Raw genomic sequence first — 18204 nt, 5'->3', positions numbered from 1 at the left:
GGTTGTCATGAGTAGAGAATGATTTTATCTAAATAATGCCAAGAAACTAAAGAATTTATTGATTTAAAAAATAAGAATAAAGTTTGTATCATTATGTGAATAGTAATGAATAGTAAAAAATTACCTATGTATGAATAGTAAAAAATTACATATGTATGTAAAAAAAATATGAATGTTGAATTTGGCAAATGCTCGTTAAAGAGTACCAGTGCTGAGGAAAGTACTCCTGAAAAGTTCCAGCAAAGTAAAAAAGAAGATAACTTCAAGTTTGGTCATCTTTATGATGGAGAGCATACCGAAAAGGCAAAGCACCTGCCATTTATGCTTATTCACCATACAGTTCCAATGGACACCGTCATTTCGGAAATGCTTCATGAATGGAAAATACATCTTCCAAAAATTGTATTGCTAATCATATCCGGATCCAAAAACCATTGTTCCGACTACCACAAAGTAAAAAAGCTCAAGTCTTTGCTAACAGAAGGATTGGTAAATGCTCTGCATACGACTGAAACATGGGTATGTTTGGACAGCCTTGACCGGGAATTCGGTAGGAAACTTGGAAAGGAACACGAAAAAGAAACATATCATCGGAAAGTCTTGATGAAAAGTATGCAGAAACGAGATTCCTTTTATCCAAACAGTGCTTTGATCGGTGTGTGCGCCACCAACAAGGTTAATGTAGTTGAAAAGTTTGGATTGGAAGACAGTGAGGATCACGGTAAAGAAAATGGCAACTTAAACAAGCATTTGAATTATTACATATTTGTTCAGGCTAAGAAAGAACAAAGTAAGAGAAATGAAGAATTTGTTATTTTGAATTTTATTAAATATCTTGGACAAGACAAAAGGATAGGAAATACTGGAGTCCAGGATGACAGAAGTATACCTATAATGGCGATTATTTGTCAAGGTGATTTAGAACAAATTGATCTTGTTCTAAAGTGTATGAAAAATAATTTTCCTGTTTTGGTAATTCAGGGATCATGTGGATTGGCAAATTTATTATTTTTTACTTATAGCCAGGTGATTCGCCGCCCAGAGAGCACAAACGAAGCTGAGTATTTAGAAACAGTTGTAAAGCCCCAGGTTGTTCTAGAAATAAATCGGCATTTTCCTAATTTATACAATTCAGGAGTTTCAGACAGGAAACTTTGCAGTAAATTGATAGACTGCATAAGATATTCAAAACAAGGGGATCGCGAATTTATGACCATATTGAAACCTAGTGATTTAGAAACCAGCAGTGAATCTTTAACTACTTTTCTCTTAAAAGCGTCTCTCAAAAGCCAACTTGAAGTTCAAAGTAAAGATTTCCACCATGTGAAAGATAATCTGCTTTTGGCTATAGACTGGAATTGCCCGGAAGCAGCCAGGACAGAAGTGTTTTCCAAAGATGTAACTAGTAAATTACACGCTGATCATGAAATGTTTGCCAAAGTTTTAATTGCGCCAAGAAGGGAAGAATTTGTAGACATGTTCTTAAGCCAAGGTTTTAAAGTTCATAAATTTCTTGATGGTGAAACATTAACTAATCTTTTTGCCGTTTCTTTGAATCGAGAGTATTTCAGAACAGTGATTTGGGAAACTGTTTTTGGACTCGGAAAGACAGCAGTTATGTCCCGACATTTTATAGACACTAAATTAATAAAGTTGTTACAAAAGCTAACAAGCATCCCGGACATTATCAGCACTAAGGCTTTAGATCAAAACGCGAGAGGAATGTATAGTAAATACTCATCTACACATGCAGAGCAAAAAGCTCTCGTTGCATTAGCTATTTGGAGTATATTGTCATACCGAATTAGTCTCGCTAAAGTAATATGGAAATACTCAGCTCAACCAATTCATTTGGCTCTTGTTTATTCAATAATTCTTAATAAGACCCAATATTCAATACCGGAGTTTATTCTGAATGATGAAATAAAGAAAGACGTCATGGAGTTTAACTTGATGGCTGCGGAATTAATGGCTCTCTGTTACGAAAAAAGCACCCAACGTGGTTTGAATTTACTGCGTGATAAGGACGATTTATGGTCATTTAAGCCTCTATTGGAAATAGCTGCTTTTGCAAAGAATCGCCAATTTATTGCAACCGAGTGCTGCCAGCTATATTTGGATAACCAATTAAATGGTAGGCTGATCATAAAAGATTTGCCTTATGGAGATTTTACAGTACCTAAGGGCGTAAAAATTATTCTGGCTGCATTATTTGTTTTCCCAATGTGGTTTTGGGTTGATCCACCCGAAGTTGAAACAGCATCAACTGAATCAAATGAACTGAAACAAATTGAAAATAATATTGAGAAAATTGATTCGAAGACTTTTATAAAAAGGGATCTCGGTTCTGCACTTTTAAAAAGTATTTACAATTTGTATAGCTCACCAATATGTAAATTTTGGTTATGCCAAGTGTTTTACGCTATATATCTTTTTTTATTCAGCATTGCCGTTTTGTGGCCTTCGTGTGGGAATCCACGTTTGGATTTCTGGATGAGTGTATGGACAGGAGTAATTATTATCGATGCACTATACCAGATAATAATTTTACCAGAGAGTGCTTCTTTAAAGTTAAGGTACATCGAAGTTCTATGGATGATAATATTTTTCTTATGTTACACAAGTAATAGAGTGCTAATGTATAAAAACTTCATCACTCCATATGTAATAAAAGTCATATTATGTTTGGCATTATTATTTTTCTTCTATCGAGTGATTTTTCGAGCTTTTACCCTTTCACCAAAATTAGGACCTATGTTATATCAAATCAAAAGAATGGCACTTGTTGATTTCTTAGGTTTTATCAGAGTAACAGCGCTCATCATGTTCAGCAACGGTGTAGTGATACACGCAATTATCTATCCGGATTACCCGTTCACGTACGAGCTTTTTAAAAGAATATTTTACAGAACTGCACTATCCCTATTTAAAATGACAGTACCTGAACTTGGAACAGTTCACCCGAAGTGTATAAGGCTTAAGAGATCTCCAAACGGACTCAGTTTTTATGGACTCCCTGATTACGAGTGCAGGGTTGGGAAATACTTTTTACCAGAATGCCCGAATCCAGGAATCTGGCCTTATGTTTTCAGTTTTCAATATTTCCTTTTACTTCGCATTGTTCTTTTGACATTATTAATGGCGTTATTTAGCAATACGCAAACGAGATTGGCAGAAGTAGGTACTGAAATTTGGAAATATCATCGTTATCAAACGATTTATGACTTCTCCAATCGCGTTGCTTTTCCAGCTCCTTTTAGTCCAATCATGTACTGCATTAAATTCTTCAAATGCATTTATTCTTTCCTCTGTCGAACAAAAAGTAGAAAATGTCGAGCAGGAGCTATGAAAGAAGAAGATTTACAGTATTGGAAGGATCTAACTTCAGATTACTACACGCGCAATTTGAAAGAAACCGTTCACGTTGAAAATTCTTCGAAGTCCCGTATAGAAAAATGGATTTTTTTAAAAGAAGAAATTGGCAAGCAGAAACTTATGATAAGAAATTGGCAAGGGCACTTGACGGACATACAGATTCGATCAAAACACACTTATAAGGTCTTGAGAAACAGTCAATTACAAGTATCTCTTAGAAAACGACTAGGAATGGAGAATGTACCACAGCTATTTTCCAGGATCAGTCCATACCCCAATACACAGGTATTCCGATTTCCGGTTTCAGATAAGCGAGTGCAATGGAGCAACAGTTGGCAACATTACGAACCAATTGCTTATACAATGCCAAAAGAAGACTTTTCGCCAGATGTACGCCCATACGTTGATATTGACATACAGAGAATTAGAGAAGCTGAAGGGGATGACTTTAAAATGCCCATGTTTCAGTGGAATACATCGTCCGTCAGTCCGGTAGGTATCAGTTATAATCGCCTCTCTTGGATTCGAAATAAATTTGGCAACCCTTTCATGTACAGTCTGGATACCGATGACTTACCAATGAATCCCCAGGGAAGAACAGGTCTCCGAGGTCGTGGTTATCTTCCTCGATGGGGACCCAATCACCATATCTACGTTATTGTCACTCGTTGGCAAGAAGTTGAGTCAGCGTTTTATCATCAATATCTTGAAGTTGTTTTATCCACCAAAGATGATTTGTTTTTACCCGGAGGATTTGTTACGTCTGAAAACCCCTATTCCACTATACGAACGATTTTTCAAGCGATTGATGAATGGTTTTCGGAAGAAGACATGTTGGATTTTTTTAAATCATTGTCGAGTGATATTCATGTTACCAAAGCCAAAAATAGACGTTCTTCCATCCACGGTAAAACTCAGTCCGCAGCAGGTGTTGAAGAAAATGACGCAATGATTTCTGAAAGAGTTTTGAAAGGTTATCTAGACGAAGCTGTTAACACAGATCAGGCATGGTGCGAAGCTGAAGTTTGGCATGTTCATTATGATGGTTTATGCAAAATTGATCACTATTTTGATAGTGATTTTAAATGGGTCGTTTTGAATGAAGAAATTCTGAATAGAATTCCACCAGGTCAAGCTTATCTCTTGAATCACGTTGCAAAGAAAATGAAGGCTAGTTTAGATGTTTTATAAGAACAGCTTTCTAAGTAAGGATACTTTGTCATAAAAATATTGAAACCCTTTCAGAGTTAAGTCATAAATGTATCTCCTATCTGACATATATCTCCTATCAAACACTCTGTGCACAGAGTGTTTGATTGGAGATATTGGATATTTTGAAAATTATTTTAGAGTTTTAAGTTAATTATAAATGTACTCTCAAAAAATATTTAGATATTAGTAAATATTTCGATGTATGTTGACCAAAAATTCTTCGATAATGCGACTTTTTCTTTTGTGTATATAATTTGATTTTTATTCAATATACCTAACTAAAAAAAGTAACAATGGCAACACCGTGGTTAAGAGACTGAACTGTCATTGCGAAAAATCAGGGCTCTATCTTCAGTGCTGGCTTAAAGCTTATCCACCTTAACGATGGTATCAGCTACTATGGGCAGTAAAAGCGGTCGGTGCGCAATGTTAGCACCCCATTGAGACTATCATTTCATTCATTAAGTGTAAACTATGAAATTTCAAATGCTTGAAAAATGTGTTCAGAATATGAAAAGGCATACAAATTAGTGCAGAATTACTTCGCCACTGAGTAATCCTGTAATATGTTTGCATTTTGATTCCTTTTATTTTTTCTTCAGCATTTGAAATTTCGTGGTTTACTCTAGATCATGGGTCGCCAAACTTTTTTGATCATCGACCCCTATATAATTTTTCGAAATCTCCATCGACCCCCATAAAAGTAATTTTCTGTTAACTAAAATAAAATTCTATTAGATGTTGTGTTTGTACATTTATTTTATGATTTTAAACATTTATTAAAGTGATAGTACATTGTGCAACAATAGTTTTATGAAAAATATATTAATGTTGAAATTTAAATACCTTAATATTTATTAAATAATAAGTAATTACAAATAAGTAGAAATAATAAGTAAAGTAACTGCAGATTTATTGCTTTTTAATCAATGAGATGATGGGTGTGCCTGGTGTTTTTTTGCAAGGTTCACTATATTGGGTTCAAAATTGGTCAATTTTAATCTTAAATCCCCTCGAAACTCCAAAACTTATTTCTGTTCTTAGTTAAGATTGAATTTACGTGACTGAAACCGGCTTCAACCATATAGGAACTTGGAAATGCTAGCCTAAATGGCTGAGCTATTTCGCAAAGTTTTACATATTTTTGCATTATATTTATATTTGTCCAAAATTAGCTTATTGTTAAATTTTTAAAAAGCGTCTTTGCTTCAAGATCCGATAATAATTCAGCAATCTCATCTTGCAGGTTGATGTCCACGTTTTTAATTTGTGCAGAAGATGGCACATTAATCCAATCAGGAATGCCAATGTTTTCCAAATCAACAAAGCGCAGTTTAAAATCGTCAATTTCTGAAGATGACCTGTGTACATTTCCAAGTCTTCTTCTTTTATTTCTAATTGCCACAGATTTGAAAAATACTGAGAGTCCTTACGTAGCAATGAAGATCTAAATATATTTAATTTTACTTGGAAGCCTAACAGTATTGTTCGAGCTTCGATAATTGTTACATCTTTTCCTTGCAGCTTTGTTTGGATATCATTAAATTTTCCAAATAAGTCCGCTAAATAAAAAATATGGCTCTTATTGTTTTGGAATTTATCACTCAGAACAGGGTTTATTTCGCAGAGAATCGGTCATGGAGTCAAATAACTCAACAAGCCTTTGCATGCATACACCTCTAGACAACCCTCTAACTTCGGTGTGCAGAAGTAATTGGTTAAATAACACGTCGTTCTCCTCACAAAGTTTGGAAAATAATCTTGATTTAAGAGGTTGGGCTTTAATTTGATTGATACACTTAATACAAAACTGTAAAGCTTTATGTAACTCTGGACTCAGATACTTTGCTACTAAGTTGTTTCTATGCAACACACAATGAATAGTACGTATACCGGGCACTTTTTCTTTGAGAAATGAAGCAAAGCCTCGGTAACGCCCTACCATAGCAGGAGCACCATCTGTGGATACGCTATATTTCCAAGCGGAATATCATATTTATTTAAATATTTGTGTAAACATCTAAAAATTGTCTCACTTTTTTTCCATCAGTTTCAAGATATTTAACAAATAAAAATTCATCAATGACTTGTCCTTTAATTTTACTGAAATATCTAACGTACATCATAAGAATAGCAGAAACGCCAAAAACCGATTCATCAAGTTGAATAGAGAACTTGCAATTTTTTAGCTCTGAAACTACCGTATTTTCTATTTCTTCAGCCATTTCGTCGATAGGCCGTTTTACAGAATTTGCACTTAATTGGCAATGATTTTAAAACATTAACGGAGTCTTTTTTCATTACGTCCTCAATTACGTCTTTATTTGCAGGTATAACAATTTCTTCAGCGATTGAGTGTGGTTTCCCCCTCTTTGCTATATTAAGCGAAATCTTGTACGATGCTATTAATCCTCCTTCAGTTTCAACTTCAGTAGACTGCTTCATAAAACTTCTTATAGTTGGTCGACACGTGAATTTTTCTTTAAGTTTTTGAAAAATTCAAGTTCTTTATTTTTTTTATCTGAGTGAACCCTACCAAGAAGATCTTTCATTTTTGACGGTTTCATGCAGTCATTTCCAAAAGTTTTTTCGCATAGAAAACACATAGGAATCGTTTCATTTATCGACGAACAAATCAATCCAAGTTTCCAATAATCCAATGAATAATACCGACATTTCTTTTTAGAAACTGAAACTGCGATTTTTCAATTAGGGTTCTAAAGATAAATTAAAAATAAATTAATGTAATATACAGACTATAGCACACTTTGTATTTTTTTTACAAAAATCGCAAAATTTTGAAGATATTGTTACTTTAATTTGATGTGTGTAGCATAAATAATTTCCAGTTAGTAGTAAACAGCAATAATGTTGTTGTATTGCTGTTTACTACTTACTGGAAATTAAAATAAACTTATTTCATTCAAAATTGTTATTCTTAAGAACAGTTAGAGACATACATCAGATCAAAATAATAATATTTTCAAAAATTTTGCAATTTTCGTAAAACTGTGCTATAGTTTTGTCGCAAAGTGTGCTATAGTTTTGTCGTGGGCTGTACTAATCCATATTATTAATGCTTACCATCTTTTTTACATGTATTGATAATTAAAATTGCTATCTAAGCTGATCGAATGGTTTTATCAAAACAATAACTAATTATCCGAAACTATAAAAGTTTTAATAATGACACTGCAAATATTCAACACAGTTTGCAAAGATAACTGAAACTGTGTATGATATTTGCTTTAGTAGCGTCAATGCTCGTCACACCTGACACATGATATGACTTATAAACCGGAAGTGCAGAGTTCGTGCCACTGCGCGCTGGTACGTAAATACTCGTTTCACCCGAATAAATATACGTTTATTAATTTATGTTCTATAAGGAAACTTATATTAAGTGAATTATAAAAAAATTCACAAATTTTACATACTCAATTAGGTATGTGTGATTTGCGTATAAAGAACTGTTTTTTCTTCGACCTAAAATCGACAATTCCGATTTGGATTGACCCCCAGGCTCAGATCGACCCCCGCTTTTGTTAAATAGACCTCTTGGGGTCTATATAGACCACTTTTTCGGCATCTGCTCTAGCGACATCTTCTCTAGATTAACCTGAATTCACTTTTTCCTAGACATTAAATTTTAAATTAATGTAGGATTTACCACAGTATAGCTTCCGCTGATCCCTAATTGACGTGTATCATCTTTATAACGACGGTAGTCGAAAGTAAGCGAGTTTGGCGCAGTTCTCGTGATAGCCAAACAATGAGGAAACCATGTTTGTAGAGTGTTAATACTCGTTCTTTTAACGAAGGTATCACTCTCTCCTGAAGAATTACTATCATGCATGAACTCTTGAGATTTAGCTTAAGAGTTCCTGCGATATGGATGACTGACCGTGTGAAGCTAAACACAGATGGCGCTAGAGGTTAAAAAGACTTCCGGGGGTTACTACTTCTGAATGATTTGTACTCCTAAATGAGAAAAAGCGCGCCATCCGATATACTAACAGTGTTTACAATATAACGCATTTTTTCCAATTTAAATTGACACGAAACAAGCAAATGAATTCGAAAGACTTCGCAAATGAAGTATGATGCCACCGAAAAAATAGCAAACGATATTTTACACACATATAGCCAAATAAGGGACAAAGCTCAAAACATGGCAAACCTTACACCCTATTTATGTTTTGATATTAATTTTCTTAAAGTTGTTTTAAGGCCTGTTTACACGAATCAAGTTCACGGACGAAGATTTATTGAAATTGATGGAAACTTGTTTTGCTTGGAGATTTGAATCATCCAAGTTCTTGGTCCAAGTCCTTGGATTTCCATCCAAGTTTTTCCCCCCTTAACCAATCAGATTCTTAAGTTCTGTGACAATATAAACAATTAAATTACAATAATAAAACTTCCTAGAATAAAGTCAGTTTCGGAAGTTTTCTAAATTTCTTCCGATTTTATAAAGCTTGTACAGAGTTTACATTGAGTCAACCATCTAAATTTCGACATTTTCCACCAAACATTAAATTTGTTTTTCTCTCACTCAAATGAAGTGAAAAATATACTACTAAGTGAAATTAAGTTCTAAGTGACATTTAAGTAAATTTGTTCGAAAATTTATACATTGACAACGGAGCACAAAGAGTATACGCCTTGTCTTTGTGTCTTGCTTGCAAGTTTAATGTAGCAGAATCAATAATTCCCAAATTCATTTAAATATTCGCATGATTGGCGCTTTAATTTTAAGGTAGGTAACAAGTCGAATGTTACCAAAAGCATTTGGACTCTTTTTTTCTACTCTGAAAAGGCAGAGGTTAATATTTAAATATCTCCACCCACCATGATTTGAAAAATTTAAACATTTGATTAAATGAATATTTTTAAGTTCAATAAAATTAAAATTGTGAAATCTGAACCTTTAGTTCCAATTCACTAGTTTTCGAGAACTCTTAAATTCCAATTTTCTGAGATTAGAATTTCTTCCGATTTCATAAAATTTTTAATTTTCTGAACACTAAGGAATCAGAAATTTTTCCAAAATATCCTTTAAAATCTTTCACCACCTCTTAAAATATTAAATACTACTTGCTATTAGTTTATTATTATTAGTTTCATTATTGAGAAGAATCAAGGGAGGCAATTACGGATCTTTCCAAAAATGTAGAAATCGAAACTTTTTTTTCTCCATAATATTTCAGAATCAAATAAAATATTTATACCCCTCTCAAGAGCCGCGGCTGCTTATAGCGAGTTCGCCTCTCAATGAGGTGACCCAGGTTCGAAACGAGTTCTGCCCCAGTTCATAATGGCCACAGTGTAGAAGCAAAAACAAACTCAGCGGCAGATGAATCATGGGTAGGACCCCCTTGCCGTCATGATCGTGGGAAATTTTCGTGGTTTTCCTCTCCATGTCTCGCAAATGCCGCATAGTTTCATTAAAAAGCCCTCCAAGAAGGCTAGTTTGTATCAATGCTTTACCCACAAATTCCCTTGCCTTCTGTGATTCCAAGGCAAAATGACAAGGTCACCGAGTCCAATCGTAGTATGAAATTCAATCAGTCAATGCATTGAATCAATTTAGTTTTGCTTGCTTTTGGTTTCTTTTTTTTTAAAATACGGAGTTTATTATTGATAGTCGTCAACTCAGAATCGGGTAGGATGTTCAACTCTGGTTATAAAATACCTTTTGCAAAAAGCTATGAATCATATTAGTGCAATAAAGCTGAACAATCACAAGAAAAATTTATTTTTAAAAGAAATGTCAATTACATACATTTTTGAAAGAACAACAAGATAAATACAAACTGCTACTAAAATTTTTTAGACAGGGATTTAAAATACTGAAAAGAGTACGTAAGCTTTTCTCCCTTGTAGAAATGCTTAATTGTAGCATTTATTACCAGTTGGAAGGATATGAAAATAGCCCATTGAATTCTCAGTCTAAAATGCTCAGTTCCGTAATAAAAAAGATACACAAGTGTTGATAAAATGTGGACAAGTAAAAAACACACAGTGACCGTCGTTTGATCTAGAACACTACTTTCCCAATCGATGGTAATTAAAAGCATGCTACTCATGATGGAATAAAAAGCAGTCTGTGAAACGAATTCTTCGGAATCTGTTTCCACACAAAAAGCAGCTGAGCGAAGTACGTAGATCAAATCTACTAAAAAACTCAACGGTTGGGAAAATGATACGTAGATGGGTAAAGCTAGCACTGCTATGTTTGCATTCCACAATATGCATAAGGAAAGTGCGAAACACAGTAAGAAATTTAAAAGCAAGATGGCGAAACTGGTTACAAATGGCGTTTCAAGAAGCAATGTGATGAATGTGCAGCCCACCACGAAAAGTCGATGTGACATGTAACTGTTATCGGTGGCGTACAGACTTTTGTAGGTGTTTAAGGCAATAAAGAGGATCGTGCTTATTTCCAATGGAACGGACCATATAGGTTGAATGTTGAGTATCATATCCCGTATCCACATAAAAGAATTGGGAAGAATATTGTTTGGCCTGAAAATTAAAAAGATAAATTAAGATGAAGTTTAAAAAAATCAAGTTTACATAAAAAATAACATGAAACCTTTAAATGATAAGCTTCTTGTATATTTTGGGCTGAAAATAAAGCATTAGGGAGATTTCGCAACTTTAGTTTCCGTACCCTCCCATCAAGTAATTGCGCATTCGTCGCAGTTCTGGTGAAATGGACATGCACTCGTGAAAAAAATATCAAATTTACGTAAGTGAAAATAAGAGATTTTGCAAAAATCCGTAAATTAAAAACGCTAACGTTGTGGAATATCATTTTAACTTGGACCACAAAATCAAAAACATTTGGAATGGATGCAGATTATTTCTTTAAAGCTGTGGCATACGATTCAAGATGCTTTTACACTATGTAAAACTGCAGATATGTGAGCAAACAAAATTTGGTAGATCATAGATTTTAATGAATTCAGCGATTAAGAATGCAGTTTATTATTAATATTTTTGAACTTCTATTATTTAACTTCTTTTAACTAAATTGTATTGGTAAAATAAATGTAATTTATAATTTTGAAATGACGAAAATACAGTAGAGTCCCGATAATCCGAGCCCCGGTTATCCGAGTTTCCGCTTTAACCGAGCTATCAAATATTTTAAGGTTTTTTTTTGTTCTAGTTTATTTTTAAAAATATCGCCGAAAAATAAATCTGAATTTTATCTCCCAAACACTCGGGAAAACAAAATCTAACAACTTGATCCCATGAAATGATCATTAATATCGCCAATAATGAAAATGAACCTAGCGAAGATGATGAAGACAGTGACGATGAAAATCAACATATAAAAATCTCTCACACAGATGAACTTAAAGCTGTCGAAAATGCTACTGAATACATAGAACAACAAAAAGAGGCGACACCAGCCTTCCTGCTATCCCTAAAAAATGGCGAAACATTGCTACAGAAAAGCACCAAAGTTATGTAAAACAAAAAACGATTAAGGACTTTTTTTAAATAATAACTCTTTAATTCTCGCAAAGTATACTTTTTAAGTTTTTTCAAGTAAGCTTTTCAATAATAATAGGAATTGTACGTGGTATACTCGTATAAATTTTATATTTCTTAAATATATTACATTTATACCAACTCTTTTTCTTTCTTTTTTTATACCCTTCGTTTTAACCGAGTTTTTCAGTTATCCGAGTTAGTCGTGGTCCGCATTAACTCGGATAATCGAGACTCTACTGTATCTCTAGTTTCTTATGGAACTAGTGCAATGAGTCCACTTAGACAACCATAATGTTACCAAACACGATTATTTTTTTTATTGAATGAACCAATGGTTGTAAGATCACATGGTTCGTTTTTAAATTTCTTTAATACATTTTTTCAAATTTGCATTCCATGTCCACATTATTATTTCGAAGTTAGGCTTAAACCGAAAACATTAATAGCTATAAACATGCTTGTTTTTTGTAGCGTAAATCACGCCAACGTAGCAAAGATGCGTTGCATCTAAAATAAACGTGAGCATGCGCAATTGCTCCACCAAAGAGTTAATCTTATCTTCCAAGATAATGCTTCTCTTCAAGTTTTGGATTTTGCCGTGGTTTCAAATTATGAAATAATTTCTATGTCATACAATTTGAAATTTATAGTTAATTATTAAAATTCATTAAAAAAACATTAATTTGAGACGTTAATTTTGAAAAACTAGTTTTATAACTTTGTGAGAAAATGTGACTTATTTTTACGCAAAGTTTGAGATAAGATTATGCGCAAAAAGTAAATTAACATTAAAGGAACCAAATTTCAAACAGCTCTCCTCTAAGCTATTGGAACTACATTTTTCAAATTGTGGTTCCATCCAACATTTCGATGCTCGAAACCGCGTGATAAAAAGGCATTCAAAGAAAATGTTTTTGATCCCGATTTCATAACTTAGAATATCGATTTCATTGCTTAATTAGCGTGAAGTATATGTAGCTACACCATTAAGAGCACATTTTAGATTTCTCACAAGATCAAAAGTAAAGATTTTTCCTAATTTGAGTACTTTAATTTTTTTTTTTAAATTTGTTTTTTTAATTGGTTTGTTTAATTACGTGCGAGTAACTTCCCTACTACCAAGATTTTTAAATTAAGTTCTATCCTGATATAGCATTTCATAAAAAGTATTTTTGAGATTAACTTATTTATGAAACGACATGGAAACGACGTAATAATGACAAACAGAGGATCTATAGTTACTGATATCTCATCAATTTATCAAGCGTATTATCAAATAGGTAGGCATGCGAATTTTATTAAATCTCTTTGACAAATAATTATAGCAATAAAAAGGGTGTTTCTATGGAAAAATTTATACCTAAGAATTTTTTTTTTCTCGCAAAAAGTTTAGTTACGTCATTGTAAATGATACTTGGAAAACGAACTACTCTCGTCTGAACGCTTTATCTTTTTTAAAAGAAAATTGGATTGATATAAGGGATTAAATTGAATTTCTTCTAAACAGGCAAGTAAAGCATCTTTCTGATTAATTTCTTCACATAATATTAAAAAGAAAAGAAACAAATTCAGAGCAGATTGAACTATTAGTTAAAAAAATTATCTGGGTTTTATTCACGAAAAATACATTTTTGTAAGTAACTATTTACGAATCTAACGTTGCTATCTAAACAAGTGAGGCATATTTTGTCTCGCTGAATCGAACGAGACTTTGCTTAAGTCAATAGAACGATATAAAAAAGAATTTTATATACGAAGAATATTATTTTTAGCATGCAGCACACTTTACTTAGCTATTTATTGGCTATCAAAATCTGTTAAGTACATTTTCTAAAGAAATTTTTCATACCGAATTTAATGAGAAAATCCAAGTTATTAGGATAAATAGCTATAAAACTATAAGGGTTTTTCTCACAATTACAATCCAAGATTAGTACTTTTTACTCAGAAACCCTTTTGAAATATTAGCCTTTTTGATTTATGTTTGATCGCATTCTATTAAGCGTGAACAAAAAAATTAAGAAAATATGGATCAATGTCCGGCGATTAATAGCAAGTACATAGATGTATATTTTGTACACAATTCCTTATAACTTCTAAAATTATTAGTCTGTTCACCACGGAATTATACTCATTTAATTTAGCGTGAAAAAAATACTGAAAAAATACAAAAGAAACTGTCTCGATTGTTTAAAATCAATGCCAGACGATTGATAGCAAGTACAAAGACGTATATTTTTGTCCGCAATTCCCTTATAACTTCCTAATTATTAGTCTGTTCACCTTTGAATTACACTTTATAAATTCAGCGTGAAAAAAATAATGTGGAAGCGATGCCTTACTTCAGTTTCTAACCGAAATTAAATTCTCCCTCTCAAATAAACTCCATTTTTATAAAAATAGTTATTTGAGAGTTTTTTTTAATAGTAAGGAGTTTTTTATTATCATTCATAAGGACATCAAAACTTATACGTGAAAAAATATTTTTGGCTCTTGTTTTTCCTACGAAAATGTAATATTTCTGGATTTTCTTTACAAATGAAACGAACAAGAGAAAAATTACGGAATAGTATTAATACTAAATACAATGATTTTCCACGATGTACTCTGGAAAATATTAGATAGACTTTACCAAAATATATCGTCTATATAACTAGCTTCCTATATATTATACAACATTTGGTTATTAAATATCTCTTGAAAAGTATTTAGACTTTTCTTTCCGTTTGTATGACTTTTCAAAGAGATTGCCTATGGAAAAATATAATTAGATATACCTTCATTCTAGGAGTTTTTAATTACAATGAAAAATAAGACATTTGAGAAATTCAATACCAGCAAAATATATAAATGTTTGTGTCTAGTGGATCTTGTTTCATGACAAAAATGTGAAGAAATAAACCTTAAAAATATCATTTAATATGAGAAAAATAAACTATTTCCTTCTTTGCTAATAATTAAGAATAACTGAAATTGTTAAATTAGTTTAATTGAAATTTTTTTTAAATTTTTTTTTGAAGCTAAGAGTGTACCCATGAAACAGAACCATCAATTTTACGTCAGAAATCTATATATTTCACATATTACGTAAATTGAGAAGCATATTACGTAAATTGCGAAGAATATTACGTAAATTGCGAAGCATATTACGTAAATTGCGAAGCATATTATGAAATCAGTATTACGTAAATATTCTTACGAAAATAAAATGGTAAATTTATTTTGTCAATATCACGTAAAATATACGGAAGTTTTTTTTACCAAAATTTAAATAGTAAAATATACGTCAACTTTTATACGAAAAATGCACAAAACTTTCTTACCAAAATTTAAATAGTAAAATATACGTCAACATTTATACGAAAAATGTACAAAACTTTCTTACCAAAATTTAAAGATAAATTTGCTTCGTCAATAATACATAAAATATGCGAAAACAATCTTATTGAAGGGTAAAATAGATTATGTTAATAGTATGCAAAATATATCGAAACTTTATCAAATATATCAGTGGTAATATCATTCCGTCAATATTACGAAATATTTATGTATTAAGCGTAATGATTTTACAGATTTCCCAAAAATTTACGTATTATGCTGCGTGGGTATTTTCTTCAAAGATACATATTTCTGATTAAAAATCTTATTTTATGCAATTCTTTCGAGTCCCAAAAGATTTAACGAACAGGGAAATTATATTTTGCGTAATTAAAGTAAGTTGATCAATTTTCAGGAAACTTCCTAATCAAAAAATGTAAATGAAAGCTCAACAGCGTTCAACTTGGTCATTTTATTTTTAAAAATCTCTGCTTTTTGTACTATATTGTCGTGCAATAAAAAATCTGAATTTATAAAAATTTCAAAATTGAGATTTTTATATATGTGGCATTTTCGTATAATATTCTGTAGAGAAAAAAAAATTGAAAAATTCATTTTATCAATTTTCTGAAATTCTATTTTATCTTTCATAGCATCAGCAGCAGAAAGAAAATAGTGGTCAAACCGCTTTTTTCGAAGTACTTTTTAACTATCATGAAATGATGCCTTAACTGCTCGGCAATACAGTTGGAACATTATGTGGTATAGTTAAGAAATCTCAACATACTTTACTGACGTGCAATTGAAAACACAACGATAGTGCTTCATGATATATTTTGAGATAAGTGGCATGACAACTATTTTCTTGCTATTCATATTGCTATGAACACTAAAATAGAATTTTTAAGAAAAATACGGATGACAAAAATTTTTTTTTCTTTGGAAATAAGAAGCTTATAATACAAAAATACAAAATATATTTAAAAAAAAAAAATCACGATTTTGAATGTTTTGTCGCTTACGTTCATTTTCCTATTACACGGTGGTTAACTACTGTAAACTAACATAGTCGGTAATCTAAGGTAGAAAACTAACTATCTGTCTCAAATATTTTTCAAATATACACTGTGAAAAATGAAGAGAACACCTTAATAACTTTTAATTTAATGATCTTATTTTCGCGTACTACAACTTAATAGTTGGAGATGGCTTAACTTTAAATGTGCTAACTAGCTAAAGCAGACGATATTTTAAGTTTCGAAATTGGACAAAGATGTACTTTCTGAGAACAAACATTCATTTTTTTCTTCAATGTATTCAAATTCTTGACCAGGGGAAACAGGGGAATAGCATACACACTGGAAAATATATGATAGTAATTTAGTTTATGCAGGAGAGACAGAGTCCGTACAATGCTTAAACCGTATTTTTAATTTTAAAAACCTATTTAGCTTTTAAATTTAAATTTGCGCAAGAACTTGTTTACTTTACAACTCAAAAAGTTTTCAGACCGTTAGTAAATAACAGAAAATAATTGCTAACATGGAATAAATATGCTGAATAAGAATTTTTTTTGATTCGCTTCATTAGTTATGGAGGTATGGCTATAAGTAAGCTACATGTAAAATTAACATTAACGGGCTTAAACTTTTGACTGTTTTCTGCTTAAATTATAAGAAAAGTCTTTTCAAAATTGTTGTCAACCCCTCTCCCCCATATTTTGATGGTCAACAATTCAAAATCATTAAAAAAGGCTGGTTATTCAAAGAAAGTACGTTTTTGTGACTTATTTCATTTCCTTAAATATCATCTGCAATAGTTAATTAGCATACTTATGGTTAAGCTTTAAGACTATTCATTGAAAATCTGATTATTACACCTTTATTATTATTTAGATGTTCCTCTTTTATTATTTCGCACTGTTTATTGAGGAAAAGTGTCATGATTTTTTATACCGTATACACTCCGAACGAAACATTAATTCTAAAACGATTATCAAAACAGAAAATACCTCCAACGGGCACCATATATTTGGATCTCCACCATGTTAAGACTGCAAGCCGAAAATATATTCAAAATAACCAAGAATGTAACTCTAGTTTGCGGGTGAAGTGCATCAAACAAGGATGAACTGCAACAAATCGCATCGAGGCAACAGTGATTGAGACGCTTAACATTTTTCAAAGATGCGCGCGCATTTTTAGGGATGAAGTAGTGATAATAGTAATTTATTTACGTCGCACTAGAGCTGCACTAAGGGCTATGGGTGTCTAGGAAACATTCCGGGGGATGATCCGAAGACTTTGGTAGCCTAAAATTCTTAATACTAGTTATCTTTGGTAGTCCGACGACCTGTGCGAGAAGTTGAGAACTCTAAGTTAGAAAAGTCGTGAACTAATCCCCCACCCTTCGTCGTCCCTTCAAAGGCTGACCACCCATCCGCTGACTCTTTGAGACAGATCCGCTGACTCTTTGGTCTTCACTGTTGTTGTTGTTGTTCATTTACGTCGCACTAGAGCTGCACAATGGGCTATTGGCGATGGTCTGGGAAACATACCTGAGGATGATCCGAAGACCCCGCTTCGGTAGCCCGACTACCTGCACGCGAAGTCGAGCACTTTACGGTAGAACAGTTAACGAGGACCCATACCGCACACCCTCGGTCCCTACGCAGACTGATCCAAGTGGTCACCCACCCGCACACTGATTGCAGCCAGTGATGCTTGACTTCGGTGATCTGCTGGGAACCGCGTCTTAACGATCAGTCCACTGCGGGACGAGACTTCACTG

At 32.7% G+C, this 18204-nt stretch overlaps 1 protein-coding gene and 1 long non-coding RNA gene across 2 annotated transcripts; one reads left to right on the top strand and one right to left on the bottom strand.

The window, feature by feature from the left end:
• Window positions 1–166: 166 nt before the first annotated feature.
• On the top strand, window positions 167–5432 carry LOC107439223 (protein ced-11-like). Its single transcript, XM_016051740.4, has one exon. The coding sequence runs from the start codon at window positions 169–171 to the stop codon at window positions 4564–4566; it is 4398 nt and encodes a 1465-aa protein (XP_015907226.3). The 5' UTR covers window positions 167–168; the 3' UTR covers window positions 4567–5432.
• Window positions 5433–10322: 4890 nt separating this feature from the next.
• Window positions 10323–17803, bottom strand: LOC107439227 (uncharacterized). The gene is made up of 2 exons (XR_011636033.2): window positions 17426–17803; window positions 10323–11115 (listed from the first exon to the last, which is right to left on the bottom strand). It is a non-coding gene; the product is annotated as an uncharacterized LOC107439227 (long non-coding RNA).
• Window positions 17804–18204: the final 401 nt, after the last annotated feature.

The sequence above is a fragment of the Parasteatoda tepidariorum genome, chromosome 2 (genome assembly GCF_982258835.1).
Source record: "Parasteatoda tepidariorum strain Cologne lab strain chromosome 2, Ptep-v5.0, whole genome shotgun sequence".
Classification (NCBI taxonomy): Eukaryota; Metazoa; Arthropoda; class Arachnida; order Araneae; family Theridiidae; genus Parasteatoda; species Parasteatoda tepidariorum.
Note: the sequence above shows the minus strand (reverse complement) of the source record. Positions and strands in the feature narration are given on the sequence as shown.

Coding starts and splice junctions, on each gene's coding strand:
- LOC107439223 (XM_016051740.4), top strand. CDS start 169: ATGAATGTTGAATTTGGCAAATGCTCGTTAAAGAGTACCAGTGCTGAG.